General features: G+C 42.6%; 1 protein-coding gene across 3 annotated transcripts; it reads right to left on the reverse strand.

The window, feature by feature from the left end:
* Positions 1–9,585: 9,585 nt before the first annotated feature.
* On the reverse strand, positions 9,586–21,254 carry CDCA4 (cell division cycle associated 4). Of its 3 annotated transcripts, none has more exons than XM_032768804.2 (3): positions 21,178–21,254; positions 16,803–16,883; positions 9,586–12,246 (listed from the first exon to the last, which is right to left on the reverse strand). In XM_032768804.2, exons 2-3 carry the CDS (start codon positions 16,839–16,841, stop codon positions 11,497–11,499), a joined length of 789 nt encoding a protein of 262 aa, XP_032624695.1. In that variant the 5' UTR covers positions 16,842–16,883; positions 21,178–21,254; the 3' UTR covers positions 9,586–11,496. The 3 variants fall into 3 exon arrangements, with proteins under 3 accessions (XP_032624695.1, XP_032624696.1, XP_032624697.1); XM_032768805.2 differs by lacking the exon at positions 21,178–21,254 and adding an exon at positions 20,948–21,154; XM_032768806.2 differs by lacking the exon at positions 21,178–21,254 and adding an exon at positions 18,609–18,670.
* Positions 21,255–22,550: the final 1,296 nt, after the last annotated feature.

The following is a 22,550-nucleotide window of genomic DNA, read 5'->3' on the forward strand; positions in this document are numbered from 1 at the left end:
CACACTTTAAAAGCATATACAGTGTATGATAAAAATGTGTATCTGAAAAAGTATAATCGATTTGAAAAGTATGAATGTAGACTAGCTTCCTTATACAGCTGTGGTTTTATGACAGTGTCAGTGCATTCATTTCGGTGATGTTGGCCAACCTAATAATTTCAAATTATGATTTGTAAGCAAAGTCTAAATGAGTTCTCCCTGACAGCTAGTGATGAGCTAGGGGCTGGAGAGAAAGGCTTCAGGACCAGATTGTATTTACATTGACACCTAATTACCTAGGTATCCAGCAAACAGAGCTGCATTGCCGAAGTGATAGATTTTGGCTAGGGTTAGGTTACAAATCACTTTAATGCGGGGCGGGAGGCCGGGGGAAATGAAATTTTATTCTTATTGTAAGAGGAAAGGGCAGTAGAACTGTACTTAGCCTGTGCTGATTGAGGGCATCAAGAGAGGGTGGGGATAAGTGTTTTGCTTGATGGTCTGACTGAGTCACAAGTACTACACCTCTACCCCGATATAATGCTGTCCTCAGGAGCCAAAAAAAAAATCTTACCGCGTTATAGGTGGAACCACATTATTTCGAACTTGCTTTGATCCACCGGAGTGCACAGCCCCGCCCCCCTGGAGCACTGCTTTACCACATTATAGCCGAATTCATGTTATATCGAAGTAGAAGTGTATTTGACTTGCCCCTCTCCACTGTTTAAAGACAGAGCTGATTAGGCTCCATAGATAGACCTGATTATCAGGTCACTTAAAACAAAAGACTAAGTGCTCAGACCTGCTGTGGGACAGTGTTTCTGTGGAAGAGATGACCCAGTCTGCACTAGCAGCAAGGTTCCCCCACTGAGAGCTCAGCTGAAATCACAGAGCTGGCCAGAACCTCGAGACCAATTATCAGAGTTCACAGTAGCAGGTGGCAGCAGAAGGAGATGGGGCAGGGCCACTAGCAACAGAGCAATAGAGTGAACAGTGGTCAGAGCAAACAGTGAGCAGTTGGAGGAACGAGCAAGGTGCCTTCCTTCCCCCCATGTGAGAGGTGAACTCATGTGACAGCACCTCTGACCTGTGAGTCTCCACGGACCAAGGACAACAACAGTGAGTTTTAATGAGGCTGTTAAGAAGGCTGGAGACACAACACAGTTCATGCGAACAAACATGGCTGTGGCATCATACTTTCTATTTAAACAAGAGATAGCACATGCGACAATGCACTTAACATTGGCCTCCAGTTTGTAACTTTTTCATCCTGAAGTTGAACACTGGTTCTGAACAAGACCAGCAAATGCTCACTATCTTTCTGCAAGAAACTCAACTGACCAGCTAGAAGCCTGTGGTACAACAGAGAAAGACTCAGTTGAAAAAGTGAAGAACTCTCTCACCACATTCAAAAAATTTGGATACATGGCTGATGAATGTACCAGTGCAAATGAGCATCAAGTATTAAGTCATTGCGTATGTTAGTCAGTGATAGGCCAGTAGATGCATTTCTAGATATTCAAGTTATAGAAGACACATCAGCTGCATCTGTGACAACCCACATCTTAGAATAGTTAAATGCTTGTCAGTTGGACCCCAAAGAGATGGCTGCTTGTGCATTTGATGGAACTGCATACTTCTCTGGAAGACACAGTGGAGTACAAGCTTTGCTCAGAGAAAAGTGTAACCCTAATCTCTCCTATACACACTGCAGAGGCCATCTACTCCAACTAGGGTTAGTACGAGCAGCAGACTCTTCAAAAGACATTAAAAAAGGCTATAAATTTAATGTTTTCATTATATTATTTTTTCAGCAAGAGTCCAAAAAGACTGAATATCTTGGAAAATATAGAAGATACACTGGGACTGAAGTTCAAATTTGTCCATCCTGGGAAAACCCTCCTATTTTCTCATAAGTGATCCTTGGCCGTTGTCTTAAAATTACTCCAGCCATTATTACTGGCTTTGGAAAATATCTACCATGATGGGATGGATCTAAGCAGTGAGGCTGATGGATGACTTTTGCCACTATGTTCAGGGAAGACAATTGCCATTCTCTCTCTTGTAAGTCTACTGTTGAAACCAATTGAGTCATTAAACAATGCCATCCAGGCACCTGCTACAATAGTAGATCTTTGTCCAGAAATAGAAGCTATATTTGGATCAGAGAGCTATCCACTGAAAAAGTACTGGAAAAAGCAAAGACTTCAGTCCAGGAGTTGACTAATGAAGGCATTTATATTGAATCCTTAAGGGAAAAGGACAAGAAGTGTTTGTTAAGACAACTGAAAAAGTACACAGACTTGATTCTTAAAAATCTATAACAGTGACTTCTAGATTTTACTCAAACTCTGCATAGCTTTTGCAGATCCCTGTCCTATAAAACACCGACAGTTGAGCGGAGTGAGGCACTGCCAGCAATGGGGCTGCTATGTGCTCAAGATATAATAGAGAATTTGAACATACAGTGGAATATCATACAAGGAATTAATGAAGATTTGACTTCAACTTCTTTTTTTTTTATCATCACTAGTGGCTCGACCCGATCTTTGTGCTATGCTTCCTGGGATGAAAGAAGTAGGAATTCATCTCTTGCTACTCCCAATCATAACAGCTACAGTTGAGCATTCTTTTGCCTCATTGAATAGAATTTTGTGTTCTGAAAGAAGTCGCCTTTTGCCTGATCACGTGAATGAACTAATGAGCATATCAACTGAAGGAATGGAAGTACCGGACACATGAAAAGCCACCAAAGATGAACGCACTGCATTTAATAAGTTAATTAACAGAGTTGTGCAAAATTATAACAAGAAACCAAGAAGGATGTAGATGTAATGCTTCATAGAAGGCTTGAGTAGCCAACTTTAATATGTGATGGTTTTAAAACATGAGTTAAATCTAATAAAATGGTCATGAAACATTTTTCAGTTTTTACTATGGTGCCATACGGGCCCCCTTTCACCCTCACAGTCTCACCCCTTATCAGCCCTGACCTCTTCCCCCCCTCCACCCTAAATTCGAACCCCCCTCCCCTAATTTCAATTCCTGGGGAAAACATTGGCTCTGTACTTTCTCACAGAGGAGAGGTCACCTTCTTATTTTCCCTATTTTATCTCAGATCCCACAGCATGAAGTACTCAAGGATTAAATGTTGTCTTTCTGTTTGATTACACCCAGTGCAATTTGAACAGAATACCATCTTAACTGCACTTCTACCCTTGCAATAAATATCATGGGAACCTAAATGACCAAAAGTAATCAGGACCTCAATTTAATATCTCAGCTGAAAGACAGTACCTCCAGCAGCCTTTATTGACCTTTGCATTAGGATAGCATTGATTCAAAAATAAGTAGAAAGAATGCCTTCTATTGGATCAATGCCACTTCCTGTAACACCTATGTTGTCCCCGGAGGTCTCCCATACAACTACCAAATTAGGTCCAAAGCCACCCAAGGTGGTATAGATACAGTATTAAATAGAACTTAAATCTATTTTGTGATAAGGTTCATGGCTGTATAAAAAAGTGGTTCTCTTTTGTTTAAACATTATAATGTAATTTATGTCTAAAAGTGTAGGGTTTTTTCTGCAAGTTAGCTTTAAAAAAAAAACAGCTCACTATAGAAAATAACCAATAGTTTGCACTTTAATAGTTTCTTTCATCTGAGAATTTCAAAGATGAATCTAAAAAATTTAATTTGCCCTCAACACCTGTAGTAGGTAAGAACCCTCCTTCTACAGAGGATAAAAACACCCCCCCACACACACACACAACTAAGCCAGTGGGAGGTTAAGTGACTTGTGCAGAGTCACAGTAGTCGTCACTGGCAGATCTAAGAACAGAACCCAGGTCTCTTGCCATACAGTTCTCTGCCTCAAGTACAAGATCTTCGCCTACTTCCAGGAGTTAAGTGGAGGTATGATTAATGATTTAAGTTTTTCAAGGACAATATAGTACATTGTATGAAGATTTCATGTAGTATTTTTATAGCAACTTATTCCCTGTTAATTTTTATTTAGACTAAACATCTGTATCTTCTCACCTTCATCTTCCACATAAGTTCAAATATGGCAACGGAAGTACTATTTTAGATGCCAACATCTTTGATATACTGAATTGCTCAGACAACCAGCATCAAAGTAGCCAGAGCTGTGTGAACTCTCAATTCTCTCTTTTTAAAAAAAGTAGTAAAAGTAATTGTCTTCCCATCTTATGGTCCTTGTTCTAACAGCCTAAACATTATCTAACAAGTTTGAAGGCTCCATTTTGCAGAAGCACAACCTGCCACTACTTTAAAACACACACACACACACACACAACCTGCTTTTAGAGGCTTCCACAGCAGTCCCACAATTCATTAAACGGAAATTCCTCCAAAACTTGATCTGTGACCAGTGACTGCAAAATGAATTTAGATTCAAAATATCCCATTAATTGTAAAGTGACAGTTTATTACTTAAATGCATGCACACTGCCACTACCCACACAGTCAAAAGGGACCTTCAAATATAGCCAACATAAGGAATACAGTTTCTTCCTAATTATGTTTTTGTGAGTTCTCCTATCACTGTTCATGCATTTGATTCTTCTTCCCTATGAAGGTGACGTTTGAACTTACTGGAAATTTTTCCTATTATAAGAAGCCATCTCTTGCTTCATGTTTTCCAGTGGATAGATTAGTCAAATGTTAACATTTACACAACTGCATGCAAACCTTTGGAGTTCTCCTGGAGCAGTACAAGAATGCTTCCCCAAATAAAGGACACTATTCTGCCTATCTTAACTTGATCACAGCTCATTCTGAGGTCGATGGGAGTTTTGTCCAAGCATGTTCTGAGTACAGCCTTACATTAGTAAGCTAGCACTAGGCTGCAAGCCATGGGCATTCCAAGAAAGGGTATAGTTGGTAACAAAAGCAAGATTGGGTGCACCTGATTTCTTCTTGCTTAAGGCCAACAAGAGACACCAGAACTTCACACAGCAGAAGTAAATTATGTTTCTTGTAACAAACAAAAAAATTCATGTTTTATGACCTTGAACACAGAACTTCCTGGAAATAAGAGGTTTAGCATCTGTCAGTCCTGCAGGAGATACCAAAAAAGGGATATATTTTTTCAATAAGAATCAGCGGGAAGGTCTGTGAAAAAGATTAGAGCTGAATGAACCAGGTTACCCTAGTTTTGGTTTGTATGGAAGTAGTAAAGAATGACTATTTCTTCTGTTATAGAGATAGTTAAGACTGAGTTTAAAGATACTAAATGTCATGTTTTCATATATTGTATCAAACTTTTGAAATTCTACTTGTTAAAAGTGTTTTTATATATCAAAAAATTCAAACTGCCCATTATCAATCATGATAGAGTAGTTTTTGTACATGGGCCAGTACATTTTTTGTATAAATTTTGGATGGATAGTTATGTTTCTACTGTAAACAGGGCTGCTTTAAAAACATCTGTATTTGTGCTTTACACTTGGTGTCTGAATATAAATAGATCTTGTGTTTCAACCTGTATTTGTCACCCAATACATTTAGTTATCAGGGAATATAGAGGAATTGTCTAATTTCAAAATTAAAATCAGTTAAATCAAATCAATGAGACATATGGCGTTTCAACTGTGGCCTGAAAAAACCTAAGCCTGTAGCACTAGTGTAAATTTTGAGAATAATCTGTAACATGGAGAACGTGTTACAGCAAGTTAACCTTGACCTACATTTGCTAAACCATTCCAGACGCAAGTGGCTTTGGAACACTATACAGACTGGCTTGAAAAGAGAATTTGCATTGAATTTGGAGACCACCATATGAAATACTAACTTGCCTGCTGAAGGATGAAAACCACAGCTGAGTTATACTGTCACTGCACCTGAGATATCTGAAAAGGTGCTTTTCAGCCCAGACCAGCAACACTCAGTTCTTTCCTTGCCTCCCAATTTCCCTCTTGATACAAGTTGCTGTTCATCTCATCAGTCTGGATTCTTATGCTTTTGCCCTTGCTGAATGCCTGAAACTACAAGAGCTCCAACTATTATGGATTCCTAAATGACACAGAGGATGGGGGACAAAACCATAGACAGGGTTAGAAATTTAAGCTTATCTGAAAAGGAAGAGCAGCTTTAGTCTTAGCTTGGGCATCATGGCTAAGATTATCTTTCCTCTACAAACTGTAATGCGACAGTCATAGGTAGGGTGACCAGATAGCAAGTGTGAAATAATCAAGACAGGAGGTGTGTGTGTGTGTGTGGGGGGGTATGTGTAATAGAAGCCTATATAAGAAAAAGCCCCAAATATCAGGACTGTCCCCATAAAATCAGGACATCTGTTCACCCTAGTCATAGGATGCATCAAAAGAAACAAGTTTGCCAGAGGCACCAGTGAATCTTACAGAAACCTTAAATGATCTAAAGCAGCTGCCTTCTTACCTTGTAGATCTAGAATAAAATCTCAGCATAAGGCCAGAAATGTTGATAGCCAACTCTGTTCTATTTTTGTGCAAAGTAGAGTCTATCACAGTCATACATGCTAGTACTGACTCCTGATGACAGTTTTGTTCTAGCCATTTTGGTCCCAGGATATTAAAAAGAAAGTGAGATATCTTTTATTCAACCAACTTTTGTTGGTGAGGCTTTTCCTACACTGGACTTCCTTCAGCAAAACTTTTGTCGTTCAGGGGTGCGAACCCCTCCCCCCCCCCATCCCCAACAACAAAAGTTTTGCTGACAAAAGGCACCAGTGTGAACAGCGCTTTGTTGGCAGGAGAGCTCTCTCCTATTGACAGACAGTGGCTACACTGTGCCTTTCAGCAGCATGGCTGTAGTGGCACAGCTGTGTCACTAAAAGGTGTGTGGTGTAGACATAGCCAAAGAGAGACAGGCTTTCGAGCTTATACGTTGCTCTTCTGGGAAAGGTATTCAGTGTGTGTCAGTTGAATACAAGATCCAACAAATAGTTTAGCAAAAGTAATTAGCCCATATTCTAAGAGACAATTCAATATGAAGTATCAGAGGGGTAGTCGTGTTAGTCTGGATCTGTAAAAGCAGCAAAGAGTCCTGTGACACCTTATAGACGTATTGGAGCATGAGCTTTCAATGTGAAGTAGCCCATTAACACCCCCTTTTTCTCCTATGAGGGTGGGGTTAGTGGGTTACAGAGTAAGGTAATAAAAGACAAAGTCTTAATAAAGTAAGGTAATAAAAGACAGTGTCTTAATAAAGACCATGATTTTTAGTGTCTACTAAAGTTATGAACTTAGTTCCCTAGCTCATCTTTTGAAAGTACTGTGCGGGTTTCCCTTGAGGATAAGAGCTGACAGGTTAGATATAGAATGATCGCTTTGTGAAAAAAAAAGTGTTCACCCACACGTGAAATGGTGTTTGTCTTTCCTCAGTTCATTTGAGAGCATAGTGATTGTCTGATTTCACATACATAGTTAATGGAGTATTTATTGCATTAGACAAGGTACACCACCTGTGATAGGCCTATGCAAGACCCATGGATCTTGAAAGGTGCATTGTTGACCTCGTAGTAGTGGAGATAGGTCTGCACGTTTTGCATCTGTTTTTCTGGTAAGGGCCTGTGCTGCTTTGAGTTGGTGGGTCCTGGGCCGTAGGGAGCTTGCTTCTGATGTTGATGAGCTTGGAGAGAGTGGGAGGGTTATGTGAAGGCCAAAAGTCTGGGTGGTAGGTTGATGATACCCCATATAGATTCCAGTGTGAGGTGGTAGGTGGCAACTATGTGTGTGTCGTTAGAGGGGGTTTTATTTCTGTATTGAAGCAGGTTCTCTGAGTATTTGGATGGCCTGTTCCATGATGTGAGCTACTTCTCTGGTGGAGTGTCCTTGTTTGGTGAAGGCAGTTTTGAGTATGTTAAGTGTATATCCCAAACTTGCTCCCTAGAGCATAGCGCCTAGCTGGAGATAGCATTTCTTGGTGCATTTGTGAAGGTTACTGGATCTATAAAAGTAGGTGTGGTGATCTGTGGGTTTCTTAGTCGCCTGAAGTGTTCCAATGCTAAAGCTGATTGTGGCATCTGGGAAGTTGATGCTAGTGGGGAAATGTTCCAGAGAGAGTTTAATGTACGCGTGGTGGTTGTTGAAGTTGTGGTGAAAATCTGAGGGTGTTATTTGTCTAGAGGGTGAAAATACCATTGATGTATCTCATATCATTTGCAAATGTATTACAAAACCAATTATCTTAGACCTAGCACATAAAAGTGACTAAATGGACTAGAGAATAAACAGAGTTAACAGATTTATGACAGAAAAGGTGAAACGAGTATAGAGGCATAGGGAAACTCTACTAGTCCCAGCAGACAGAATACCAATGAAAACCTTATGTTAAATGTTGGCTGGAAACTTCTGGGAGCTTCAAGGTGTGACCAAAAAGTAATTTAGCAAATCTCTTCATAAGCATGTATTCTTTTCAAGTTTCTGTTAAGTACTCAGGTCTAGATTTTTAAAGGTATTTAGGCATTACTGAGCTCAGAATTACAATGCCTAACTGATTTAGGAGTCTAAATTTCACTGTCAAAAAGGGATTTAGGCACTTAGGTGCCTAAATCCAAGGTGCAGCAATGCCTAAATACCTTTAAAAAATCTGGGCCTCAGTTTAGGGTAACTGACATGCAACATTACATATTCAAAACCAACATTTTAAAGTTAATTTTAGGAGTCCAGTGAAATAAGATGCATGTATCTTTTGACAGGCCAATTCTGTAAGCGCATACATTAGCCAAAGCAGATAATACTTGGCTTAGCTGGAAAAATTCTCTGCACATTAAACAGCTAAGTATAATTGCGTAATAGAAAAATATATTCTCTCAGTTCATAGAACATGCTTGTCAAGATGCTTAGTACAGCTATGCTGCATTTAATTTGTGCACTTACATATTTGACAAGTCCCATACACAACTGTAGACGCATCCTAGCTCAGTCATTGTACAGAATGCTGAAGTTGTGTGTCTTCCCTACATCTGTAATTTAACGTAAGCTTCTGGAAAAAGCTAGCCCTTTAAAAGGAAAGGCATCAGCAACTTCCACCTGCCGAAGACAGAAGAGTCAATTAAGAAGGTTTAAACATCAAACCAATCTTGGGGGAAGATTTTCAGATTCTAGGTACACAACTAGACTAATGCTCCTCTGTATGCCTTTTGAGCCTCTAGGGGGGAAAATGCCTCAGATGTTTAACCCTAACTCTCACTCACTCTTTGGATCCATTCAGAAAACAGACATCTTAAGCAAGTTTCCATGAGCATCATTAGATTTAGTAAGGTGTGAGTCATCACCATCCATACTGTGGTCACACCAATTGCAACATAAAACCTAGGTTGTATTTATAAAACAATTATTTGACTACAATAAATAAAGAGAAGGTTACAGCACTTATATCCAGTTTAATAAGGATTACCTGCTGTGTCACCTTCTAATCTGTGTGTTGATGTAAATATTTTCTAATCTAAAAATCCTTAAATATTCGAGCCCTCTATAGTACATTTTCAATCCAGCCAAGTCGTACCAATTTAACTTGCAAGTTTTCATGTGGTGCTTCATCCAGCTACTTTTCATAATTCCAAGTAGTTTTTATTAAAGCAATGTTTTACTACTAAGCAAATAAAGACCACCTCATGTCCAAGTTTAATACAAAAAAACCAAACCATTTTCATGTTCACTGAAAGCTCACATACCAATGGTATTGTCTGACACAAACTTGAGTTAAAAATATGCATCCACCTACTGTAGTGGGAAAGCTTAGCTATTCAATGCTGCCTTTTCAACCAGCCATTTTCAAAAGCACTTAAACTATTAAAATTCTAAGTTAAAGACGCATTCAGCTACACACACTAGAAACAAGAGTATTTATATTTAGAAACAAGTTTCATGGAAGTGAGGAACTGGAATGTACTTAAAATCCCTAGTTAGAGATTTGAGAATCATGAGACAGACACGAAGTGTCAGATCACCTGTGGGAGGACAAAAAGGTCTGCTAAACGCAAAAAATGTTTATTTTCCACGTTGTTCTCAGTCCCTTGATACACCAGTGAAAACTACTGAACTATTTGCAATCTCTTCTCCGCATACGGACAATACCAAAAGGTTCCAGGAACAACATCTCTTTCCCTCCCTTTCCTATCATATATTTTGATTTTTTTCCCAGCACCAGTTTACCAAGGTAAAAATTGCTCATTTTATAGCAAAAAAAATGTACATCAAATTTGATTCTGGCCCCACCCCCACCCCCAAAAAGTGCCCTTAGGGACAAGATGAATTATACACACTCTAAAACGAATGTGTAAGTCCTTAATGAAAGCAAATACTAACCCACATTATATTAACTTCTGTTAATCAAAAACAGTTTGATAAGAAAGTCTAGGTAGAGTGGGACATACTAATCTAGACAAGACATCGGAATACCTCATGATTAGAGGTTTAAAGGCCTCTAGTAATACTTTTTGTAGTAATTAGCGCAAGACAGTTCTCATATAAACAACTATTTGATGGTAGACTTCAATGAAAAACAATTCATTTGATGACATTTACATATAAATAAATATAAATAAAAACCCATATAATTTAGGTCTGAAATTAACAAAGATGTTGTTTGAACTGTAATTGCACCTAGCTGTATCAGCTTTTCCTCTAATGATGCTCAAGTTGTATAAAAAGCATACTTGTACAATTCTTAGTTTAGTAAAGTACTACTCTATAAAACAATGAAAACAGCACTTACATTTTAATGTAACCTATAAAACGTATATTTACACTTACACACTTTACTGAACTACATAAGGTAGCTCATGGTAAAAACAAATCCCTTCCTGAAAGTCTTTCAAAAATACATCAACTGCAAATATTTATGATTAAAAGTTACTAAATTAGCAGCTCATAGGACATTTATAGTAAAAAATATACTTTAGGAAAATAGCTGGAAAAATCTAAACATTGATAAACACTTTAAAAACTATATTTAAACAGATTTTTTTTGCGCAAAAACAGACTAAACTAGGATAATGGAACTATTGCATATTGCTCCTCAAGTGCCTGCAGTAACTGCAGGCAGAACAGAGGAAGTGGATAGGGAAGGAGTTAAGTGGTGGTAGGAATGAAGTGTTGATCCAGAGTCAGGAGGTAAAGGAGAACCCAGTCTCTCTAACTGCTGCCTCTTGGGGGGGAGGGAGGAGGAGAAGGGAAGAAGGGGAAGCCCAAAGGAAAACAAAAGAGAGAAACCCTCACTGAACATACACCCCCTTCAAAAGGCTAGAAATTTTGCAAAAAAGCTCAGTTCTGAAAGCCTTGGGCTCTAACTTAAATCATTTACAGTATGTATTTACAGTCAAATGGACAAAACAGAGTGACACTACAAATTGCATGTTAACTTCAAAAATTAACATTTTGCAATATGAAGTGCTTTATATACTTTTTTATAAAATACATGTGCAGTTTTGATAGAATAAACTATCTTAAAAATGGTTTCCACAAGTCCTGTTTCCTTGAAGGATCTTTGTCTTCTGCACATTTAACAGTTTCAAGATTCAACAAGGATCTCCACAATATGATCAAGCTCATTAAGATCAGATTTACAGTTAGAATTAGAATTTGTGGATGTCTGAGACGGAAATGTTTCGAGATCACAGTGTCCCATTTTTGTGTTGCTCATCATTCCTGTTAATACTGTATCTAGGTCATAGTAAGAATTGTCAACTTCTGAAAATAGATCTTCAACTGTATTAGGACTTTTATTCTCTAACGTCTCAAATATTTGATCTAATGATTTTTGAAAGCTTCCTCTATTTTCTTGTGGGTTCTCCATTTCCCACATGTTACTTTGTAGGTTTTTTGGAACTTGTGGTGACGTAACTGTTGACATAATTTCTGAATTATCTTGTGACGTACCCTCACAGTCTTTAGTGAAGGTACTATAAACTGGAACAAGTTTTCCTTCAGCTTGTTCCTTGGATGAACGGCAAAGGATATCTGTTGAAACTAGACGATCTAGAGAAGTCTGTCCTGCACTCTGTGTATTTATCATCTGCCAAGTCCCATCCTGGGTCATTTCCTCTTGGATTTGCCGCACTGTATTGGCTATAAGTACCGAACGACAAAGATTAGGTTCAACGAGCATGTGGCATAATTGAAGTTTGACCAAAGACATATCTAAAAGTGACTGTCGCTGAAGATTATATGAAGGGATAGCTTTAAAGCCAGCCAGAGTTCCTTCAATATCTTCTTCACCATCAAAACATTTTCTCTTCAGTCCTCGCACAAACATTGTGTCCTGTGGAGAAAAAAAATGAGACTCTTTAGCACAATCCAGTGGCCTAACAAGTTAAACACTGCAGAAATGAAACTACTGCAAAAAACCACAAAAAACAAAAAACCACTTTAGAATCTTTCATTTCAGAAACAATTAAAATCACGTGAAGACATATGAATGGTCATACCAGGTGTTAGCAATAATGTATCTTATACAAGATGCTTCAGAGGGATGTGTAAAACACAATGGACAATTTTACAGCAACATACCTACATAGGAAAGTCTGTTTCAAAGCTGCAGGCAACCAGTCAGTGATTGATTTATCTTCTGAAATGTGTGTTACCTGTATCTGCAGTTAGACTAGATAGCTCTGATGAGCATACAAATGTTCTCTGAATTTTACTGATATCGACCACATCTTAGAGTTGTGAGTGCCACAAGGTAATTTGTTAAGTATTTAAAAAAATAAAAAAATTAAATTGGCCTTGAATTTCAATGGGTGCCCCCTGATTCTAACGTAACAGTCAGGGTAAGTCAGAGGGTACATCTATACTGCGGACGCACATCTATTGATTTATTGCGTGTAGTATAGACACGATAAATTGATCCCCAATCGCTCTGTCAACTGCTGAACTCCAGCTCAGCAAGAGGCGGAAGCAAAGTCAACGGGGGAGTGGCAGCCGTCAATCCCGCGCCGCGAGGACGTGAAGTGATTCTAAGTTGATCTGAGGGTACGTCTATGCTACGGGATTATTCCGATTTTACATAAACCGGTTTTATAAAACAGATTGTATAAAGTCGAGTGCACGCGGCCACACTAAGCACATTAATTCACTGGTGTGCGTCCATGGTCCAAGGCTAGCGTCGATTTCTGGAGCATTGCACTGTGGGTGGCTATTCCGTAGCTATCCCATAGTTCCCGCAGTCTCCCCCGCCCCTTAGAATTCTGGGTTGAGAGCCCAATGGCTGATGGGGCAAAAATCATTGTCACGGGTGGTTCTGGGTAAATGTGGTCAGTCATTCCTTCGTCCGGGAAAGCAAAGGCAGACAGACAATCATTTTGTGCCCTTTTCCCCTGAATTGCCCTGGCAGACGCCATAGCACGGCAACCATGGAGCCTGTTCAGCTTTTTTTTTTTTAAAAACAGTCACCGTATGTGTACTGGATGCCGTGGACAGAGGCGATACTCCAGCGCTACACAGCAGCATTCATTTGCTTTTCCATGATAGCAGAGACGGTTATCAGTCGTTCTGTACCGATCTGCCTGCTGGTGGTAAATGTGGGCAAGTGAGATGAACGGTTATGTCTGTCCTGCTGTACTGTCTGTGCTATCATGAGGTGGCCACCTGGGCTTTTGAGAGCGGAAGCCAAGCCTCTCCCATAAAAGCAAAAACTGGGAAGACCCTGAGTCAAAGGCTGCTACTCCTTTATGTATCTAAAAGAATTCTAGGCAGGACGTGACCTATATGGGCAAGTGTGCTAAGAGAAGTCCAGTGTACTAGAGAACACAGCTGCTCCGTGTCAGATCCCGCACGAAAATGTGACTGAGCTAGCATGGCCATTTACGGGGACCTGGGGCCCCGCATCACAACCGAATACCTGTTTCTTTCTCCTCACCTGCAACCTTCCCCCCATGGGCTTAATCCTGGCAAGTGGTCCGCCCCCATCACCATTATGTGCATAGTAAAAAGAATGCAGGAAAAGAAATACAACTGAGTTTTTTAAAGTGACCATAAAATAGGGGGAGAGGCAGTCCTCACCGCTGCTATGAAACAGTCCAGCAGGACACTTAAGCGGCCTCGCCCGCGGAGTCACGACACCCCACATGGCGCTAGCTATGACAGCCCAGGCAGGAACAAGAATCTTATTTTCTTTATAAACATGAAAGTGAGAGGGGGCTGATGGAGCTTCAGCCCGCACCAGTTAGTGTGATGAAAGGACTGTTACTAGGACGTTCTTGTACCATCTCTGGTGTGACCAGATGACGAGGGTCGAGCATTCTAGATTTGTTACCCACAAATGCGCCCGCTGGCCTAGCCTCACCTGAATGCCAGTCTGCAGTTTGTACGCACTCACACGTTGATATACAAGGAACGGTTTACCAGGTCCTACTGCCAGCGCGCCACTCGGCAGGGGAGTGAGGAGTGATACTGTGCTTCCCTGCTGCAGCATCGCGTCTACCAAGCAGCATTTCGAGTAGACACGAGGTGACATTGAAAGAAGTCAAGAACGATTTTGTTCCCTTTGCTCGTTCACGGTGTGTGGGGGGGGGTAATTGGAACTATCCTGGGAACCGACGCGGCGGAACATCGGAATCAGTTTGAACCTATCAGGCTGGGGCTCAGGACCCAAGAATGCATACTTAACTTTGGAGACTGGCTGGGGACTATGGGTAGCTGAGTCCCGTCCTCAGCCTCATCCCTCTCCCTCCTCCATGAGCGTCCATTTTGAGTCTGTGCTTCCTCTACTTTACACTTGTCACATAGCACTGTGTAGCCTGGAGATTTTTTTTTTTCAAACGCTTTGGCATTCCATCTTCTGTAACGGAGCTTTGATAACACATGATTGTTCCCCATACAGCGGATCAGATCCAGTATCTCCTGTACGGTCCATGCTGGAGCTCTTTTTGGATTTGGGACTCGCACTGCCACCCGTGCTGAACAGAGCTCCACGCTGGGCAAACAGGAAAATAAAATCAAAATTTGCGGGCGTCCCTGTTTACCTTTACCTGGCCACTGCATCAGAGGTCAGATTGACTAGTCAGACGGTCAACAGGTGCACTGTGGGATACCGCCCGGAGGCCAATACCATTGATTTGCGGCCACACTAACCCTAATCCGATATGGTAATACTGATTTTAGTGCTACTCTAGTCGGGGAGGAGTACAGAAACTGATTTAGAGAGCCCTTTATATCGATGTAAAGGGCCTCGTAGTGTGGACAGGTACAGCTTTAAATCGGTCTGCGCTACACGTTTAAACCAGGCCTGAGATACATCGACTTCAGCTACGCTATTCTCGTAGCTGAAGTTGCATATCTTAGACCGACCCCCTCCCAGTGTAGACCAGACCAAGGTGCGCACACGATGTTCACTACACAATTTACTATTCTATACACCTTTATAGTGCCCCTTCTTAACCCCTCCTCATATAGAAGTCTTAGCATGCCTAGGTTCAAGAAAGAACTAAAGCTCATGGAGGATAGGTCCACCCATGGCTATTAGCCAAGATCATCAAGGACACAACCCCATCCTCTGGGTGTTCCTAAACCTCTGACTGAGACTCTGTGACCGGACAGATCACTCAAAATTAACCTATTCTTTTCAGGCCTCTGAAACACCTGTCACTGGCCACTGTCAGAGACAGGATACTGAGCTAGATGAACCACTGGTCTGACCCAGTATGTTTTATGTCTGACATATTTCCCCCTTTTCCTTTTTTTTTTTTTTGAAGGGGTAACCAAACCTAAACAAGTTATTCAGATGAAAATGTATTAACTTCCCCCATGACATTTTCAGTATTTTTCTCTACTTCCCTCAGTACACCCTAATCTCTTATTTTATGTTTCTGACTGCTACTGTGCATCGAGCAGATGTTTTTCTATGAGCTCTCCTCCACATCTTTTTCCTGTGTGGTTAGTTAACCCAAAACCCAACAAATGACAAGGTAAATTGTTCCTTCCAACATGTTAGGCTGCATTTGTCTACATCGACTTTAAACTAGGGAACAGAATGGCAGGTTAAAGGGCTTCTAAAATTCCTTACAATATAATGCTCACTAAAAAAAGTATCAGAGTCCTGTGGCACCTTATAGACTAACAGATGTATTGGAGCATAAGCTTTTGTGGATGAATACCCACTTCATCTGATACTGTTTACAGATCCAGACTAACACGGCTACCCCTCTAAAAAAAAGTATGTCACCCGAGTGTTCAGCCCTCTTCCAGATCGTTACTATATTACACTGCCAATACTATGGTTCTGTGGGCATCTCACTTTAAAATTCCACACACAATGAAGATGCTTGCCCTGCTAAAATTGTGGTTCTCAGAAATCAAGTGTCTGTTTGGACAGACACTCTTGGGGTAAGTATGCTTTGCTTGTGGGATACTGGAAAATTCTGGAAAGCAGTGCATACCGAGGCTACTTACCCCAAGCTTGTGTGGTTAATGTCACCTTAATTCTGCATTTCCTGGTTTGCTACATTGTTTTTCCACTTTAACTGTGATGTTATTGTAAGGGATATATTCGACCCTACTGACCATAAACTGTTTTTCAAACATTTGATATTTGAAAAGTAAACTCACTGAATGGAAAGGAATGTGGAACAAATATTGAGAACCTGCAACCTAACTCTACCTTACTGCTTTGTTGGGGAATTCAAATATAGGAACAGCACCAAGCAGAGATGAAACTAAATAAAAAAAATTCAGATTTCGCCAGAATGTCCCACTGCTTTCTATTGCATTGATTCACTTGCAAATTGATAACCCACATCATAAGAATAGAATCTTGGTACTCAATTTCTGAGACTGCAAAAATATAGCTGATTTAAACGTTTCACTTAAGAAATTACATACCAATAACTGTGTTTGGTGGAGTCCTTCCTCTTCTCCCATGCTATAGAACAAGATTCCATACAGCAAGTCTTATAGCTTCACCTACCAGGCAGCAGGAGACAGGAGGTCAGTCAGTCAATTACAGGAGTCAAACTTCATCCCTTGTTTGCTATTTCACATACTTGATATAGTCACCATTACTTGATTATCTGAGTGCCTCACAAACTTTAATAAGCTGAGCCTTGTAACACACGTGTAAGGCAGGCCAGTGCTATTATCCCCATTGTACAGATTTTGAGTAGAGAGGCTGAGTGATTCACCCAAAGTCACACAGAAAATCTATGTGAAAGCAAGGTCTTAAACCCAGGGTCTCCTAAGTCCTAGGCTAACGCCCTAACCACTGGACCACTCTTTTTCGTTTCTTCGCCACTGAAATAGTAAACTAAATATTTAGCGGTCACTTGGGGTATTGAAATATACATAAAAATTACATGAGGGGAGAAAAGAAATCTCTGTAAAACAAAGGAAAACATGCAGTATACTCCCATTTACCTGAAACCCTACTAGCCAAACCTCTATATTATCCAAATCCCTTCCTTGTCCCAACTGTATCTAATGTAGGGAGATAAGGAAGGAACTTAGACAGGGCAGAGGTTACATTAATAGAGACCCCCAGCCAGGACTGCAAGAAGGAAAAGGATGACAAGCCCCAAGCCATGAGAAAGCCACTCTGCTGCTGAATGGTCCTGCAGCAGCGCAGGGAGCCCTTTACAGCCCTGCTGTCATAGAAGTGAGTGCAGGGTTGTGACAGCAGAGCTTCAGGACTCCCTGCACTGTCACAGAGCCAGACACACTTGATCCCTACAGTCACAGGGAAGGTTGCATTTTTGGCAGGGCAGAACAAAGCCTAGCCTTGGCCAGAGATTTCTGCTCTGTCCCACACCTGCATGGATTGAGTGTCACTGGTCATGGCACCACAGATAGCCCTCTGCAGCCCCACTGTCATGGGAGCAAGCGGGGCAGAGCAGAAACCCTTGGTCAGGACTGCAAAGAGCCGGCCTCTGCATGTCTCTTCCCTCTCTATTAGCTGAGCTCCCAATTATCCACATAAAAGCTGCATGCCTCATGCCACTTGAATAACTGGGGAATACTATAACACTAATTTTGTCATTTTTCTCCCATCCTACATGAAGATTATATAAGCACATGAAATAAGGAGGTGAGTTTTCCTATAGCAGCAGCCATTTGACTAAAATTTGCCTTGCAAGGGGACAGATTTGCTAGCATATAGTGTAGGAGAAATATGTTTTGTTCATAAAAGCAAGTAGACTTTCAAAACAAATTTGGGGCTAAATAAAGTTTGATAGACCTCTTAACAAATTGACTATGAATGTTCTTTGCACTAGAGTTACTGGATCAGGAAAAAAATAGCTAATTCATTTGAAATTCTGAAAGCTTCAAGGGTAAAGTATGAAAATAACCCAAGTTTTCTTCTAGAAACATCTGTCATAAATAAGAATTCAGTGACCCCAGCTCAGTTAAATAAAAAGGACGGGGGGGGGGGGAGAGGGGAGAGGCATTTCCCCAATAATGCTACTTTTTACCAGTTGCACACCCTATGGACAATCTGTTACAGAATGCATCTGGACTACATGGTAGCCATCTGCATCCTGAATCTGACTGAACCCTCTTAAAATAAAATCAACACATTCTAGTAAAGATCAAGCAACATTAAAAGATACTGCAGATTTGAGAATAATTAACCAAGATAGGGGTGTTTTCTATTACTATATAGATATTTGAGTATTCTAGAAAATAAAGCCTTACTTCAGAAGACAGTTGTCAACACAACTGAATGAAATGGGAATGCCTGCTGAAGAGAACATGAGTTTTCGATAAAAGGAGAGAGGAGGATTCATTATCAGGTCCAGGAACTAAAGGACAAAGTGATACTATAGAGATGGTTTCAGCCCAGTCAAACAGGAACTTCAGTAATACACACTGGGAAAGCAACAGGTACCCAACACTAGAAAACAATACACATGACCTGTTGCTTGTGATTTTTGCTCACGAGAACAAATAGGTTCTCTTTGCATCTTATTAAGTAGAGTCCTATTTTTATAGTTATATGGTAACAAAGCCTCCTGCAGATTCCACTCACTGACACACAATTGTGCCCCAGAATCTAAAATTTAATTTAAAAACTTGAGTTTTTAGCCCTTCTGATTTTTTTTAAAAAGCATGCAATATACACATCTTGCTGTTTTTCCTGCACCTGCAGAGAACCAATAGTAGTTATGAACTGGCCATTCATAGCAAAAGGGTGCTAACGCTAACAACTAAGGACATATCTATATTACAATCTTAAATCAAGCTAGGTTAGGTCAATTTATACTACCATACTCCTTCTGTTGGTGGTGTCTCCCTTCACCTGGAGTGCTTCCACTGACTGAAGAGGGGCAGTATAGGGGCCTGAGCGCCACATGCCCCAGAGCTTCTTGCTTTGCCACTACCGAGCTGGGGGCGAGGGAGGGAGAAGAGAGGAGGAAGAAAGAACTGCCTGGGGTTTCTGATCTCTGGTGTGGAGATCTGAGCTTCAAGTCCGGTTGGCTGCTATGCTCCTGACAGAGAACCAAGAGTCCAGCTGGGGGCAGTCAGGCTTCCTGCTGGGAGTGGGGTGGGTGCGTGCGCAGAAGCCCAGGCAGCAGCCCAAGCAGGAGCTTGGGTGGCAGCCCAGTTTGGAGTGGACACCAACTGCTGATATAGGTAATTCAGTGTCTATAGGTCATCCTAACTACACCGACACAAGCCCTCTGCCTCTCGTGGAGTGGCAGTTATATTCAGCGTGGTAGTACACTTACATCAGTGGGAGCAAGGCTGTAGTGTGTATATGGACATAGTTCAGTAGACATAAGCTGCCTTATGTCGACCTAACTATGTAGTGCAGACCAGGGCTAATAAATATAATTGTAAACACTTGTTTCTCTGCTGATCACTATATCAGAGCAATTCAACAAGTGTGCTTGGTCCACACTGAGCTGTTGGACTTAGTGACAGATGAAGTCAAGACTGTTGTCTGGAAGCTAAAAGTTCAAGTACCCTGCCCCCAACAATTTCAAGGAAACTTTGACCTTGTCTAAAAAGGGAAGAAAAGTTACATCCTTTCCCTAGCACTCTACTACATGAGTGCTAAAAGCCCAAACTGTTCTGTTTTCCTGTTTGCCAAAAGCTGCAAGAGTCCCTTGATTTTGTGGTTAATCTTCGACAGCTCCTACAATACAGATGTGTCAAAACAAAAATCTGCAGCAGATGGACATCTGAAAAATTTGAAGAATAGCATAAGATATATTGGATTGAATATAAAAAGTAGTTCAAGGAATAGTATTATTATGTTGAATTCATTAAAATAATTAAGTTTTAAATTTACTTGAATCAGGCACAGAGCTTCCAGTTTGCTGTAGAAACACAGTGACCTTACCACAGAATTTAGGTCCAGATGTGGTTGTGGGAAAAGGCAACCCTTAGGAACCTGGTGGGGACAGTGCCAGGACACTCACTCCCTAGCAATATAGAGTTGTGTGTGATGGATGTGGGAGTACAGGGATGTACATAATGGTAAGGAGAGGATGGGACAAAAGGATAGTTTAGTCTTCCCCCTAACATACAGAGGATGTAGTGGAAAGAGTAAAAAGGTGCATGTGGTGGTGACAGAGCCAGAAGAGTGCAGAGGTGCATATGGCTGTCTGTATGGGGCGGAAGGGGTCATCCCCCCGGGATTATAAAGGTGTCCTCCCACTGTGGCAGGGCAGTGGCCCACCCCCCGCTAAAAGTGCAGGCCTCGCGGGGTGGCAGGAGTCACTCTCCCAGAAGCACAGAGACGGTATGTGCTGGTGATGGCAGAAGATGTGAGGGGGGGGGGGGGAACACCGCCCCGGAGTAAGGAGATGAGGGAGGAGCAAAGGGCTGCGGCGGGGAAAGAACGGGGGGGCAGGGTGCGTGTGGGGAGCTGCTGGCCAGGGTGAAGGTGGGTCCCAGTCAGTGCACTGGACCTGCGGGGCAGCACGCGCGAGGGGGGCACTGAGACTGGGGGGCGAAAGGGAAGCAGTGAGCAGAGACTGTGGAGCACTCGGGGGGAAAGGTGCCTTCCCCGCCACAAAGCGACCTACCCCACTCCGAGGAGACACTGGGCGGCAGCAACTGCTACTCGTCGCCCCTCTCTGCCCTGGGACCCCGGGGAGGGGGATCCGCCGCCATTTTGAATCCGCTCTCCACCGCGGGCTCTCCCCCGCCTACCGCCTCCAGACCCGGCGCCTCATTTCCCTGCCCGCGGGGCAACGACAAATCCCGCCGGCGGCTAATCCCGGGCCCGCAGAGCGCTGAGCCCGACCCTACTCACCGCCTCGTCGCCTCCCGCTCCTCCCTGACCCGCGCCCGGCTCCCGCCTCACCGACCGCTCCGCGCCTGAGAGAGGGGGCGGGACCAAGCACACTAGCCAGCCCCGCCTTCCCCCCACCCGCCATTTTATTGTCAAAGCCCACAAAGAAACGGCCGCCCGCTCCCCCTACCAGGCCTGCCATTGGGGAATGCCTCCACCATGAAGCCCCGCCCACATCTAACCGCTGGCCGTCATTGGCTGTTTCCTGAGCGTGTAGCACCACCCGTATGGGATTCAGCCTTCCATTGGGTGACGGGTTACCATGGTGCTCAGCCCCACCCACTCCTTTAACCGGCTACTGGCTGAGGGGTTACCATGGGGCTCAGACCCGCCCCGTAGCTGTAACTGGCTGAGGGAAAGGACGAGGTGGAGTCTAGTGTTCAAATATCTGCTAATGAGCTAGGCGGGACTGCCTGGGCTCCTGGCCATTGATTCCAATGGTAGCAGAAGTGGGGCGGTGCTGAGAGCAGCCCTGTAATCCCTCCTTCGTGCCACGTGCCCGCCAGGAGGTGGTGGCAGAGGAACCCCCACCTCACCAGGGTACCTGCCCTTTGCTGCACGGGGCTCAACATAAACATCATAGCTGGGCACAGTGTGCCCTTGGCTTACTGCTTTACCCCTCACTGGGGGCTCCTCAGCTCTCAGCATGAAACCCAGCGCATCTGGCCATCTCACAAATTCCTTGCCTGGCGTGTCTGTTGCACAGCAACATCTCCAGCACATATGGCCAAAACCGCAAGGGAACGTACAAACAGTCCTCGGTCAGGCAATGGTCCAGCTAGCTCAGTACCCTCTTCTGGCAGTAGCCGCTGCCAGATGCTTCAGAGGGAACGAACAGAGCAGGGCAATTATTGTCCTGTCATCCAATCTCAGCTTCTAGCAGTTGGTGGTTTAGGGCAGTGGTTTTCAAACTTTTTCCCTGGGGACCCAGTGGAAGAAAATTGTTGATGCCTGTAACCCAGTGGTCCCCAACATGGTGCCGACAGGTGCCATGGTGCCTGCCAGGGCATTTATGTGCGCCTGCCTAGTGCCCAGCAGGGGAGAGAAGCCGGGGCCATGAGCCTGCTGGGGACAGAGAACTCCAGAGCTGCAGGCGCTGGCATTCTCTGTCCCTGGCAGGCCCAGGACCACAGCTTAAGCCACAGAGAAGCCGTGGCCCCGCGCCTGCTCTGGACAGAGAACTCCGGGGCTGCAGCCGTCATTCTATGTTAAAGTAATGTTGGTGTCACTAGGCATAAATCTAGGTAACTCGGGAAAATGGAAGACCACGAGTGTCGATAAAGCCCTCCTGCTCAGGCCTCAATGAACCATTGTTCGTCCGTGTTTAACACTTT

Source organism: Chelonoidis abingdonii, chromosome 4 (assembly GCF_003597395.2).
Source record: "Chelonoidis abingdonii isolate Lonesome George chromosome 4, CheloAbing_2.0, whole genome shotgun sequence".
Classification (NCBI taxonomy): Eukaryota; Metazoa; Chordata; order Testudines; family Testudinidae; genus Chelonoidis; species Chelonoidis abingdonii.